Source organism: Oryzias melastigma, linkage group LG14, assembly GCF_002922805.2.
Source record: "Oryzias melastigma strain HK-1 linkage group LG14, ASM292280v2, whole genome shotgun sequence".
NCBI lineage: Eukaryota > Metazoa > Chordata > Actinopteri > Beloniformes > Adrianichthyidae > Oryzias > Oryzias melastigma.
In genome coordinates this window covers 18,645,069-18,659,186 of record NC_050525.1, presented here as the reverse complement: position 1 = coordinate 18,659,186, position 14,118 = coordinate 18,645,069, and the positions used below count along the sequence as shown (strand labels likewise).

The following is a 14,118-nucleotide window of genomic DNA, read 5'->3' as shown; positions in this document are numbered from 1 at the left end:
GTGACCAATCAGGGACTGGGATTTGGTAGTGACGCATGGATGGATTGAAAACTGATCTCGAAAGATAAATTAATAATTCCTGTTTGTGCCCAGATGGGGCAATTATTGTCAATGACTTGACACTAAGTGTTTCATTTATTGGAATAGAGCTGTTGAAAGAAAAAGCCTGATGAGCAAGATTTGCACTCCTTCAACATTTTGTACCAAGCCTCCTCCAATTGTTGGTACATGCGTTAGTATTTAGTAGAACCAGTCTAGTGTGAACACTAGAGGTGGGACAAAATATTTGTATGGCGATATTTCAACTCAACAATGATTCCCGGCCCTCTCTTTCCCTTAACTGTTTTTTTAATACCACAGAAGTCCACCAGGGGGCGCTTTTCACAAGCATGACTGAATAATAGGGAAGTTTGATACCAGTGCCACATCAACAATTTTTACCAGAGTGATAAGCTTTTAGGTATTGTTAACTTTAATGTTATTGTTAATTATAAAACAACATTGTGAGTTTTTATATTGTTCTTTGAATTAAGTGCTATTTTAGGCATATTTACATTAAAAATGGGGTCATCTGGACCCCACAAGACAGCGCGCTGAACTTTTTTTTCTTTAATGATTTTAGATTTTCACTGGTGTCTATGGCAGACAAAGGTTACATAGTTCGAAAAAAAAGTTTGTGGGAAAACACAAAGATGCTTTGTTTACAAATTAATGATATATCATAGATTACCAAGGTAATGTATAGATTTTTGCAATATTTGCCACATCATGATACTATCGGTATTGTGATATTATCAGTATCATGAGCCATGCATCGTGAATCGATCGCCTCGTATTGTGAGTTATCCTGAGATTCAAGAATGCATGTTTAGCATGTTCAGTAACGGACGTCACAAGCCGGGTGTGAACGCAGCTTTAGTTTTATGACTTTTATGCGTCTTCCATCGTGGTTCCTTCTTTTTCTACTGGTCCTTTACAGGTTCACACCTTCACTCAGTTGCCTTGGCGTTCTGTTGGACTTTCTTGTGCTCACATCGGTGGCTTCCATCCTCTCCACCTGCAGCCAAGTTCTGACATCAGTGTCACATTTGAATCTCACTCTTTGGCTGTTTGTTGTTCCTCATCTTCAGCTGGTTCTAGAGGAGCTGTCCTCACAGCAAACATCCTTCATAGTTACCCATTTCTGTGAGACCCCACAGTAAGTCCAGCTGTGTTGAATATCTAATGGCTCCGTGTCGTATTTGATCTGATGTGATCATCTCGCCTCTCTTTGATACCTGTGGTTTAGGAAAACGCTCCCAAACTACACTCCACTCTCCTTGCTCGGAGATCTTGCTGAAGTGACGTGAGTCAATGTTTCTCCCAGACACATGGTTTGATGTTTGGAACTGATATAGTCTAGCTTCTTTGCGGTGATCTGGCTGAGCAGATCCAGGCCTCTCCAGAACAGAACTCATATGCTGCACTTGGGTTTGGACCTAAGAAAGAACTCCGTCTGTCGTATTTAAAACTTTCAGATTTTTATGAGTTTTATGCATCCCATCTCTTCATATTGATTCCTGCTGTGGTGCTTCTTCTAGCACACTCATCTCAGCACACTCTGTAGACACACCAGCTTGCAGATCAACCTAAGGAGCAGTTGAACAGCTTCTGAACGACTATAACGCCGCTTGATTTTTCCACAGCCTTGGGAAACTGGAGGAGGAGTTTGAAAAGAAGTTCAACAGCCTCCCGCAGTTTAGCCCGGTGACCTTTGATAAGAAGGGGACAGCAGTCGCAAAGAAAAGAAAGAGTGACGGCTCGACCAATCAGGAGGACACCCCCAAAGCAGGAAAAGGTAGGATTAAAGTTGATGCTGCAGCGCCTAATAAAAGCTATTCAAAGGGCTAAAAACGTTGATCTTAAGACTGTAGAATATCTTGTTATTTTGCCCTACGATGGATTTAGAATCTTAATAATAGAAAAAGAATGCTTGTCTTCTGGAAATACTTTAGATTTTCATTTAAAGTTGTTTAAAACCAATTTGAAGCTGAAATTTACATTAGTGTTTAAAGTCATGTACACTCTACCTTTCTGTTCCTAGATGTCCAGGCTGCCTCTAGCATGGAGATGCTGGTCGGCAGCCAGAAGAGGAAGGCTAGGAAGACCAAGATCACACACTTGGTGCGCACAGCTGATGGCAGCGTGTCTGCAGCAGAAGGTGAGAGTCTGACTGAGTTTTCCTCACAAACAACTTCCGCTTTAGACCAAATAAAACTTTAGACCCCTTGCATGTGACATCACAGCACCTGCGTTAACTCCCTCTCCGCCATTTTGGGAGTCAAATTCTGTGAATCCGAGAGAGAAAGTGGCTGTCATAGATCTTTGTCGCGACGATGTTTTGTCGTGTCGGCAAGAAAAATTCAGATCCTCAGTCAGAGTGGGCCACAAATCAGAACTGATGTTTAGTGTCTCTTCTTTGGAAGCCCCTCCCCCTGCACCAACACACAAACACAACACGGGGCCATGAGGAAGAGGTGTGTGTGTCTGGATTACATATTTTTAAGATATATTCTTATATATTGACATCATACAAAAGCATTCATATTGGAACAATGCAATGAGCATCAATAGCATTAATATTGCAGTAATAATTTACTATCCACTTGGTTCAGGCACATTTAGGAACCAGTGGTACTTCCTCACATTTGTATATTTTTGAGAAAAGTTTTTGTGTTTTTTCCGTATTTTGTTCACCATTAAAAACAACAAAAAAAGTACTGGTTCCTGCCAGGATTCTTTCAAAAGTAACCAAAATCGGAACAAACTCAAACAGTACCCATTCCTAAATTTGCATCACTTTGAGAACAAATAAATAAAATGTGTAACTGTAGACACACCTGACACTAAATGTTCACTACAGAGACTGCTGTCATCTGTACACGGCTTCCCGTCATGTTTGACTGCAGCGATCCATCGTTTTCTGTCTTCATCCCATGAAAATCTATAAAAGAGATGCTTGAATTTGGACTTTTTCTGATGTGGCAACCAACACGATGAGATTTGGTAGTTATTCCTCTACACCAGAGTCACAGATTTTACTAGTTGGATGTGTCAAAACAATGTGTGCTTGAATCCCAAAATGGTGGACAATTTCACTGCAAGGGGACTAAATGAGCCGTATATCTAAGAATAGGAGTTACATGTGGGAGTGACAGCTACCAAGATACAGCCAGCAGAATATATGTCAGCTTCTAAGTGACCTCTAGGGTTAAATGTGCCGTCGGCCTTGAGGTGACCTGTCCATGATCTGCAGCACCGTGTCCATGAGCTGCTACAGACGTGTGAGTGATGACGGCCCTGCTGAAAGGTTTCTCTTCATTGACTCTCTTTGGCTGCAGAGGACAAAACGAAGGACCTGAACCAGGAACAGGATAAGAAGCCATTACCCCAACAGAATTTATGCAATGAAAAACGGTGCTACAGTCCCGGAGCGGAGGAGGCCGACAGGAGCACCGTACCACAGGAGCTACCCACCTTCTTCAGCTTGGCGGCGCTTGCTGAGGTAGCAGCCATGGAGAACGTTCACAGGTGAGGAGGCGGATGTTTGAGGCTCCACGGCCTACAGACCTACCGCACACGCAGAAGGTTTCTGAGGTTGAATTGGCAATCTTAATTCAGGGACCTCCCAACGCCCCATATGATGCCACCAGGTCCCCCTCAGTTTTTGCTCCAGATGCCAGTTTAGACGAGGAAAACAAAGACATTAATGGATCTATTTGTCTGTGAGTGGAGGATTTAGAACTGGAGCAGGGAAACTTAGGCCTGCTCATGACAGCTCCTGCATCAAAACTTGAACTTATTAAAACCACAGGTTTCCATCTGCTCCTGATCCAACATGATTTGAATAAAGAAATACTCAGAAACGTGGTTGTTATCTTAAATATTTTATACATGTCCTCCATAGGGAAGTCCCGATCCGATCGAATGATCCAAAAATCAGGCCCGATCACGTGCTTGACGACTCGATCGATATCGGATATTTCATTTATTCTTATTATAATCAGTGCTTTATGTTTCAGTCTTATTATTCTGGATAAATACTCAACTAGAAGTGTGCATGTCATGAACAGATCACAAAATGTCATTAAACGCAGCAGAATACGGCAGCAGTTTAAACAGGAACGATTCAGTCAAGCTAGATGATCACAGATTCAGACGTCCGGGATCAATAACTCTTTTAAAAACGCTTTAAACTGACAGCAAGTGTCTGTTGGTTTGTCTTAACGTAAACAACCCATGAAGACATTTCAACAGAAAATTGCTTGTGTTTAGTGTTAAGCTCTTTGTGCTTCAGAGCAGCTGCTAACTGTGCTAAGCTAACTGCTTTGACTCGGTATCGGCAAATACACAAAATCAAAAGACTCGGAATCGGATTGGGCCCAAAAAAACCTGATCGGGGCATCCCTAGTCCTCCATTATGAGAAAAATGCCTCAAGATTACGTTAAAAACACAGTTTTCATTGGAGTGGAGTCACAGTTACTCTCTAGTCTAGCCTTCTTTCACCTGTTTTTCTCCTGCTGCCTGGAGGACTTGATGTTGAGGATGTGCAGCATCACCGTTTCATGTTCTAGTATGTTATATGATGTTCTGTAGTGTCCCTGTCACACTTTAAGCGCTCTGTAACGTCCCGTTTCAGAGGCCAGAGGGGCCTGGCTCAGAGTCAGAAGAAGGAGCTGGCCCAGACTCCGGTCCTCATCTCCTGCGCTGATCAGTGAGCGGCTGTCGCTGTGATGAGAGGAGGACCCGCACGCTAGCAGAGGCGCTTTCACCTCCTCCTCCTCACGTGACGGGATCGAACAGACTCCAACTTCCTCGTTGCGGAGAATTTGCTTAAGCTTGGATCTTTTGGAGGCGAGGGGGGATAAAAAACAAAAAAAAACCACCCTCCCCAGCTCCTTCCTCTCCCTGCTTGTTGGTGTCTGTGTGTCCTTCTAAGCCTTCCTTTGGTGTCAGTGAAGGTGAAAGTATGAGCTACTTCTCTACAGTCGGTGTGTTACTTACAGGAGGGTTATTTTGGAAAACACACCTTTAAAACTTTAAATACTCAATCATTCCATGACAGGAAATATTCCTAATTTGACTAAAATGGTCTAAAAGTTGAGTTTTTTGGGGGAAAAAATAACTAAAATCAAGAACTATTTTAGCTTCTGTCAGCTAATCTATGCACATTATACAAATATATTAAGGTTTAGTTGTAATAAACTGGCTGGATGAGTATCTCATACATTCTGGGAGTTTACGGTGCTCCAGTAACGCCATCTTTTAAAATCTGGAAGACGGGGGACACACAGGAGCGCGTTTGTTTTCTAGACAAACCCAGGTTTTTTTGTCACTTTTTTTACCTCACACACACGCCTGCTGTAGAGCTCCCTCTTCCATTCCCTCCAGCTTCAACCCAAAACCTCCTCACCAGGGTCAAGTGTCGCTACGGTTCACTTTATGGAGAGAAATCCATTTAGAAACGCTTATTTTATAATATATATACATATATATATATTTTTGCCCCCCCCCGTCGTACACTAACGCGGTGTTACTAGTTGAAGAAATCGAGGGTGAGCTTTTCGTGTGTCAATGTGATGCTACTCCAATAGAGTATGTGGTAGCAACCAGTAATAATAGACTGAATGTGAAGACGTGCGCTTTTCCCTGGCGTTTGCAGCTCGTCACAGCCGTGGGGTTTGTGTTGTTCGTCCGAGCGTGTGTGTGTGTTAGTGAACAGAAAAATATAGCCTTAACTTTTCCCCTGTTTGCCGCCATAGTCGTCTCAGCCTCAGTGAGTGGAAGCAGCTTTGATTAGCAGAATGCCATTTTTTAAAAAAATATTCTTTACTTTTTATTTTTGCTTCAGTGTTCCTGCAGTTTGAGTAGCAGTTACAATCTTAATCTGTGTTTTTAAAAATTCCATCAAACCTGCACTAAATCCTAGCTGAACTGTAATTTGCTCGTGAAAGGCTAACTTCGTCGCACCACTGCCTGTCTCAGGATGAGCTGTACGTTTCCACCAGTTAGGTGTCACGGCTCTTCTATCAGAAAGAGCTTTTTTTTATTTTGTAATTTTATTGTTATTTGTGAGTTTCATTGAAGTATTAATTGATTGTATTAAGATCAGATGTTCTTGCCTCCCATTAGCCTTCTGAGATTTGATTGCTCTCAGTACAGTTCTGCTCGTATGTAATCATGTGTTTTTCTTTTCCAGTATTTACAAACTTATTAACTTTCTTCTGTTTTTATTCAGCCATTCCATTCCATGTCGTGGTGTGCTCTCTACCGTCAGAAGGCCAGAGGGTGGCAGTAAAGCTGTAGATTTATTGTCTTCCCTAAACGCCGGACGGCTGATGGATGGCGAGCATTGGCCTCCTCGGCCGGCGGCCGCTCGTTCCTCTGTGTAGATCAACACTTTAAGCTTTCAGAAGTCCCGTTCAGACGGCTCTTTTCCTTTGCTTTTCTTCCAGGCGCGTGCGTTTGTGAGGGGGAGGCTTTTCTTGCTCCCTCAGTCGGAATTGCTGAGCTAAATCGCGCCGCCGTTCAGACTCAGACTACAGTACAGAGTGTTTTCTGATGCACAAAGGCTTGTGGAGTTTAAGGTTTTTTTTCTTGAAATAGAGTATTTTCCTAAACCACGACATGAAATCCTGATCATGTGTTTTTTGTTTGCTAATCCTCGTGAGCTAATAGTGCTATACACCCAAGAAACCTATAAATCCTTGTTACACTTGAGCTTCAAATCTTAACAAGCTGCATGTTTCCCCGTTAAGTGAATACACTTTGTGATCATGTATCTGAAAAAAGAACTCATGTACGTGTGCGTGTGCTTTCGGATGAGAGGAAGTTGCATTACAGACGCCGTCATCCATGACTGAGGAGTAAAGAACTCGTCTTCCCGACCCCCTAAACTCAAATGTCTGCTTAAAGCAACAGAATTTCTCGACATTTTCCAAAGAAAGAAAAAAAAGGAAAGGTGCACTCGCTGAACACTTTATTAGGGACGCTTTAACCAGCTGTTCGTTAAATTAGCCAATCACATGGAAGTGTTTCTGTTTTCGATTTTAAAGTCAGCCAACCTAACGATTTTTAAAAGTTGATTATAAAGTATCATTTCGGTTCCTCTCCGACGCCGGCTCCCTTTAACCTGCAGATCCACTGCCATGTGATTGCCTGATTAAATGTTAAAGCCACAGATGTTCACTAATATGGTGCCCAGTGAGCATATATATATATATTTATATATATATATATATTCAAAGGAGCATTAACTAAAAGTGTTGCACTGGATTTGTCAGGTGTTTGAGTCTTCAGGTAATTCAATCAGCACAATTCATCCATGAATATCCAGTGGGATCATGCAAAAGGGCACCTCTTTATATATTAGCACCTTATGACCCAAACCAAAACCATTATGGACTTTATTTATATATATATAAATATATGTATAAATTGATTCCATGTGTCCAAGAATCCAGTCATCAACAAAACCAAGAACAGCCATAGATGCATCATGCTCGTCACCCTTCACTTTTCTATCCGGGAGATGCTTATATACTGTTTAGATTCCTATATTAGTTACCAAAATGACTATAATACCCTTTTGTGCTAGTACTGTCTTCTTGAATGTAATCATTTTGTACCTGTATTTTTCTAACTCAGTCATGATTGTACTATAGGTGTGCTGTGATGGTACGCTGCTCCTTCGGAGCGTTGTTTGTTCCCAGCAGCTCTCGTCGGAGGCGCTCTGAACTCAGTGGCACACAGTGTGTATGTGTGTGTGTGTGTGTGTGAGTGATGGGTCAGGAGGACTATCTGTACCATGTGAGCATCCATGAAGAGACTGAAAGCTGAGAGACTGTTACCTTCTGAGCGGTGGCCAATAGCATTCCTTGGTTTGATTCTTTGTTTTTTTTTTTCTCTTTGCAGTAACAGTGAACGTCTGTCTGTTCAGGGCAGTTTGTAAAACTCGATGATCAGAACTATTGAATGCTTGAGTTTCTTTTTTTTAATTTATTATTGTTCCTTTTTAAAAGTTTAGACAAATAATAAAGAAAAAAAACACAACTCAATATGCATCTGTTTGTACACAGACTTGTAGAAGAGGATCTGCCCTTTACTGGAATGTAGACAAAGGTTTCCTTTTGTTGTGACGATGTTCTGCTACATATTCCGAGTCTCTTTCTTCTGATAGGTTGTACATCTTGTGCTTACTCTAATTTGTGTAATGGATGTGTGTCAAGTGTGTGTGTTTTTTTCCTATTATTTGATGCAGCCTTGCCTTACTGGAATCCCTGCATAGTGTGGGACCCCTCAGCCAAACTTAGTCCTTCCCACAACTTTGTCATCACACTGTCTGCTGACACAAGTATCACTTCTTTAGCACCTATTAAAATGACATCTAATGCATCTGTGTACACGTGTGGTTTCTTTCTTTATTTTTTGGATATGCTGCTGTTTCTATCATCTACTGATTAACAAGTTAATTAAACGATTAGTATCCCTTTAATTGAGTTCCAATCACTTCCATGATTGCAGATGTGTAAAATCCAGAGACCAAAAATCCAACTTTAACCCAGAGTTTGACAAAAAAGACCAGTCCAGCACCCTCTGGTGGAGGCACTGCGAACTACATCCTCGCAGCTGAAGTGGTCAAAGTAATTTAATGCTCATCTATCCGCTCAATTTAATAATTATTAAAGCTGGTAAAACAACACAAACCGTTTAGCCATTGTTTTAATCTCAAACACTACTTTTTTATATATAACTTTGCTAGTGTGTCCATATTATTGCTTTTATGTCATATTTTTGACATCTTAAATCAGAATATTCCTACATTAATTTCTCGTTTTTTTTCTTTCGTTTTACAGCCTTATTTACATAAACAAACGCTTAAAAACATTAACATTTCAAAGTAAAACCCCATTTTTTAATAGCATACATAACTCAGAAAGGTCGGATCTGTCACACCATTACTTTACAATTGTCAATTAAACATTTACTAATGTACCTATAAACTCCGTAAATCTGTCATTTCCGATAATTAAGTCCTAAGCAATTATCTTTTGTTCATGCTAAATGTTTTTGTTTGTTTGTTTGTTTTTTTGTTTGTTTTTTGTATTTTTACAAAGTGGTGCTAAATAAAACATTCCGGCGCCTAAAATCGTACACCAATACCATAGACTAGTATAAATTACATAATAATTTAAAAAAAAAACATATTTAGGCTATAAAAAAGAAGAAATAAAATAAAGATAAAAAATATTTGAAATAGGGAAAAAAAAGTAGGGTATAAAGTTAAAGGAGCAGGAGATGTGGAACCATTTGTTCGGAACCCAAAACACACCCGGACAGATTTAAGTGACGCCCCCAATCAGCCTTTGTGAAAAGTAGCAAGATCGAGGTAACATTTTGTTTTAATCTTAATTTTTCGGTTCTTTTGAAAAATTATATTTATTGTTTACGTTTGTAACAGCTTTTAAGTACCAGATAGTCGCTTGTGAACCTCCAGGACGGAGACTTCCGCTGACTTCAGCTTTTTAAATGTCAGGAAATTCAAAACAGAAAAAACTGCTTTTTTTGAGTTTCAGTCAGGAATGTGGTCGTTTCATTTATTTCCACCCAGTAACTAGGAATAAATTATAACTGGGATATTTTAATGACCGATAAGAAACGGCGGTTTTTAATGGGTTTGGACAGATACACCGCGTTTAGTTGTTTAAACTACTAATTTTAATGAAAACATCAGGGGAACATGGTTAAAAATAGATAAGCAAATCTCCTTAGTTTACTGTTATAATATTGGATTAATTTCCATTGATCTGATTTGTTTTTACAGGCTGCTAAGAGTGATTATAACATTAAATTGTAAAAATTCTGTTTTATGATTGTCTTAAATCATAACAAAAATGGATGTTTTACTTTTTTCCTGAACAACAGAAATATAAAAGCTGTCTGTAAAGAAATTTATTAGAACTTTAAAAAGATTTTTCAAACAAGAATTTTTATTTATTTATATTTTATTTTTATTTTAGTAGCTAAATGTTGACATCAGTGTCCAAGATGATGTCACACGGCTTCAAGAACAGTAAGCAGGACTTCACTTTTGGACCCTGGAAAGTGACGTCTGCCAAAAACCACATCATGAAGTCCAAAGACGTGGAACGGTGAGGCAACAGATTTTTTTTTTTTTTTTCACTCCCATAAAACCTTTAAACGTTTTTATAATTCTTTTTTTTTTCCTGAATAATGTCACCTTTTTTTCAGGTTAGGGGAGGAGATCAACATGCCCTGTCTTCCAGAGATGTTGTTCGGGGACAACGTCCTGCGCATCCAACACACAGACGGCTACGGCATCGAATTCAACGCCATCGATGCCCTCAAAAGAGTCAACAACATGGATGACGCTGTGAAAGTGGCCTGTGCTCAAGAGTGGCAGGAGAGCAGGCAAGACGTGCAATTTTTTTTGTTTTTAAAAGCATTTAGTTTATGAAGCTTAGACATTTTATAAATAAAATTCACAATTCTGGCATCTCTACAAATTAAAATCTTTCTGTATTAATCTACAATAGATTTTATTTATAAATCTTTTTAATGTAAATGTAATTTCAGAGCTGATTCAGAACACTCCAAAGAGGTGGTAAAGCCGTACGACTGGACGTACACCACAGACTACAGAGGAACGTTACTTGGAGAAGAAATGCAGATAAAGGTGCATATTTTTTTTTCAAACAAAAGATGGTTTTAGTGAGTTATGTTCAATAATTTTGTTTCTTCCACAAAGGTGACGGAGACGTCGGAGCGAATCAACATGGAGAAGCTGAAAGCCCGGGAGAACATCATGTTCTTCGACGAGGTGTTGCTGTTTGAAGACGAGTTACACGACCACGGCGTCTCAAAGATCAGCGTCAAAATTGTGAGTTTGGTCCGTCAGAAATAATCACATCGGCCTCCAACCAGTCCACGCTTAGAAGTAATCCTTTTACTTTGGTGAAGGATCAATGTAGTGAATGTTATCTCCTGATCCAATCCAGTCAAATCTGCCACAAGAAGAGTTTGTTGGGAAAAAAGAGAGAAATATTTATATTTTTTTCCTCTTAAATTGCATTAAATCCTTATTCATTTAAACAATGTAAAGAACAGAATAAGTAATCCCACAGAAAACTTTATTTTGACAAAAGTGTAATTAACAAAAGCATTAAAACAGCAGAAAATAATTTAATGCTTTTTAGAGAATTCTAAAAAATGAGCTAATTTTATGGAAAATAAATAAAAAAGAACCTTTAGTTCTTTAATAAGGAAAAACCTTTTATCCAGTTTAAAATAAAAGTACAAAACAAGCAGCAACTCATTCAGGAAGAATTGATTTGTAGTTAGTTGTCATCAAATTTAGATTCATTTAGTTAAAAATTATTTTAATATTAATGGGTATAATTGATACTGTATGATACTACTAATACCATGATACTATAAATAATAATTATTTGTGTTTGTACTTATGTGAAGGGAATTTTTCTATACAGAATATCGGTTAACCTATTTATCTAAATTTCTAACTTTGTAGAAATTAATTTAAAAATATCTTTTACATTTCCTGTCCTTCTAAAATTTTACAATTTTTTTCCATACCTGCAAACATTTTTTTTCTTTTATATCTAGGACTTGATGCAAATAAGAGTTTTTTTCTTTCTTTCTTTAAATGAATTACTAAATAAGTCAAGAATCTGTGTATTGTTTTGTTTTGACCCCAATAGTTTTCTATTCTTGGTTATACATTTGGACTTAATTCTGTTTCTTTGGATGTTTTTAGAGCAGAAGGTGGAATCACATTTAGTGCATAAACATTTAAAGCCGTATGAACTGGTCATGGGTTTTGTATACTAACAACAACAGACTTGTTTAGATAAAAACAAGACTAGAACTAGTGTAAATGTTAAGCTGCTGATGGAGAAACTTCTGCTTGTTTGACACAAGAAAACGACATTTCTGGAGAGATTCTTTAACAAGAAAACCAAAATATTTTGTCCACAAATACGTGCATAACTTATAAATGAGAGCTCTCTGTTTACACGCTCTCCTGCTAGCTTACAGCCCCTCACACCTCCCTTTTTTGTTTGTTTATGCAGAGGGTGATGCCCACCAGTTTCTTCGTGTTGATGCGGTTCTTCCTCCGCGTGGACAGAGTGTTGATAAGAATAAACGACACTCGGCTGTATCACGAGGCGAGTTCATTCCGTCTCTGAAAAAGAGTTGGAAAGACTTTTTAACTGCAGCTGAAGATCATGGAAATAATTTACAGTCATTTATCTCTTTGATTCCAGGCCGGTAAAGACTACTTACTGCGAGAATTCAGCACAAGGGAAAACAAAATAGCAGAACTGAAGGTGAGATATGAGAAACTGTTGTGTTTAGCCATCAGGACTCCTTCATTGACATCACACGTTCCTGTTTTGTTTAGCACGTTCCTTCAGGAGTTTACACGGATCCCAACGAGATTGCTCAGCATTTGACCCTGAAGCTGACAGAGTGCGAGAAGCTGGAGCTTCCGGTGGCGCTGCCTCAGAGTGACCAGGAAGAAACCGTCCAGTGACCACCCCACCATCATGTTTCCACTGGTGTGGTGGAAAACAGGAATGGTACTAAAAAAGTCACAAACAGTCATGTAAAATTATGTTTCACCCATTCATACATGTGTACAGGAATTCTTTTTACAAACGACTGTTTTGAGGAACTCTGTAAAAGTCACTAACATGCTTTTAGTTGAGTGTAAAGCTGGGTAATTCTGAAATAGAGTTGGCTTTGGCTTTTACAATTTGAAAAAAGGATAAAATCCATGTAAATACTGCTTTTTTGTTTGTTTTTCAGATAATTTGTAGAAAGTGAATATATTTTTTTCCACTCATTTTACTGGTAATTTGTCATCTGTCTTTGAATGTTTGTAAATGTCTCACGCATGACCACAAAAATATCATTTGTTTTTTTGTGTGTGTGTGTGATAGATTTTAAACTTCTTGTTATAAACAGTCATGTTTTTCTTTGGCTGATAAAAAAAATGCTCTTATTAAAAATAGATTTTGAATGACGTGTATATCTCCTCTTTTGTTTTATTTAAGTGATGTTATGATCAGAGCACAAAACTCTGGGCCACTTTTTATAAGAGAAATATAGAAAGAAGGGGAAAAAAGGAACATTTTGGAATGGTGGCGGTTCTTAAATTCTCAAGAAAAATAATAGATTATCTAATTTAAATGTAAAGAGGGTATTATAGAGAATGTAGGAATATAGAGAGATATTAAATAGAAAATTATTCAATAATGTTCAAAAAATTTCATAATAAATAATATATTTTTTTAAACACAAATTATGCGTGCATTTGAGCCATACAAATTTTTTAAAAGCTGTAAAAAAAAAAATAATAATTTAAACACCATCAAAGTCTTTGACTCCAAACTGTAAAATAGTTTATTTACGTCACATGTGTCAAAGTGGCCAATTCCGGCCTGCCAGGTCATTTTATTTTATTATCAATGGCCCGATCTTAATCTTGCGCTTATTTATAACTGGTATTATTTTGACATAACATATTTTTGTGGAGAGTAAAATACTGCAAGTTTTTTAAGGTTTATCCTAATTTATTTAGGAGTAATATTCCTGCCTGCTTTTATTCAAATAAATATTAAAAAGTTGTGTTTTTAAAGTTTTTAAAATTTAGTTTTAGTGTGTTTAATAAATGTTTATTTTGTTTGGCCCGCGACCTAAGGTGTGTTTTGAATTTTAGCCCCCTGTGGCATTGACTTTAACACCCCAGATTTAGGTGGAGAGTTGGACCCGCAGCCTCTAGTGGTGGTTTCGAGAACTGCAACAGTTGGGACTTCCAGGGTAGCGTCAAATTCGGAACAGAACGTGGGAAATAGCTTACTATTGGATAACACTGTTGCAGTTTTGTTTTGTTTTTTACTTTAGGTTTTAAGGTGATATAAATGTTTGGAATCACTCATCATTTTAAGTGTGGAGAATTAGCTCGTGGTGTTAAATGTTATTATCACGAACACCAAGTTTATTTCCCCGACAAGAGTTAAAAAGATCCAATTTTG

The 14,118-nt window shown here is 38.3% G+C and overlaps 2 protein-coding genes across 8 annotated transcripts in view; both read left to right on the top strand.

Annotated features, from left to right (window-relative positions):
- LOC112142871 (BBX high mobility group box domain containing) overlaps positions 1-8,440 on the top strand; it is a 30,001-nt gene extending 21,561 nt beyond the window's left edge. For all 7 annotated transcript variants that reach the window (XM_024266500.1, XM_024266494.1, XM_024266498.1 and 4 more), the window contains 4 exons: positions 1,686-1,837; positions 2,084-2,200; positions 3,381-3,570; positions 4,680-8,440. In XM_024266500.1, coding sequence (XP_024122268.1) covers positions 1,686-1,837; positions 2,084-2,200; positions 3,381-3,570; positions 4,680-4,758 — 538 coding nt within the window. In that variant the 3' untranslated portion in view covers positions 4,759-8,440. The remainder of the gene's footprint in view (positions 1-1,685; positions 1,838-2,083; positions 2,201-3,380; positions 3,571-4,679) is intronic.
- A 556-nt stretch (positions 8,441-8,996) lies between these two features.
- Positions 8,997-13,112, top strand: tiprl (TIP41, TOR signaling pathway regulator-like (S. cerevisiae)). Its single transcript, XM_024261333.2, has 8 exons — positions 8,997-9,428; positions 10,060-10,191; positions 10,292-10,471; positions 10,637-10,736; positions 10,809-10,940; positions 12,151-12,246; positions 12,346-12,408; positions 12,483-13,112. The coding sequence occupies exons 2-8, from the start codon at positions 10,067-10,069 to the stop codon at positions 12,612-12,614; spliced, it is 828 nt and encodes a 275-aa protein (XP_024117101.1). The 5' UTR covers positions 8,997-9,428; positions 10,060-10,066; the 3' UTR covers positions 12,615-13,112.
- The last annotated feature ends 1,006 nt before the right edge of the window (positions 13,113-14,118 follow it).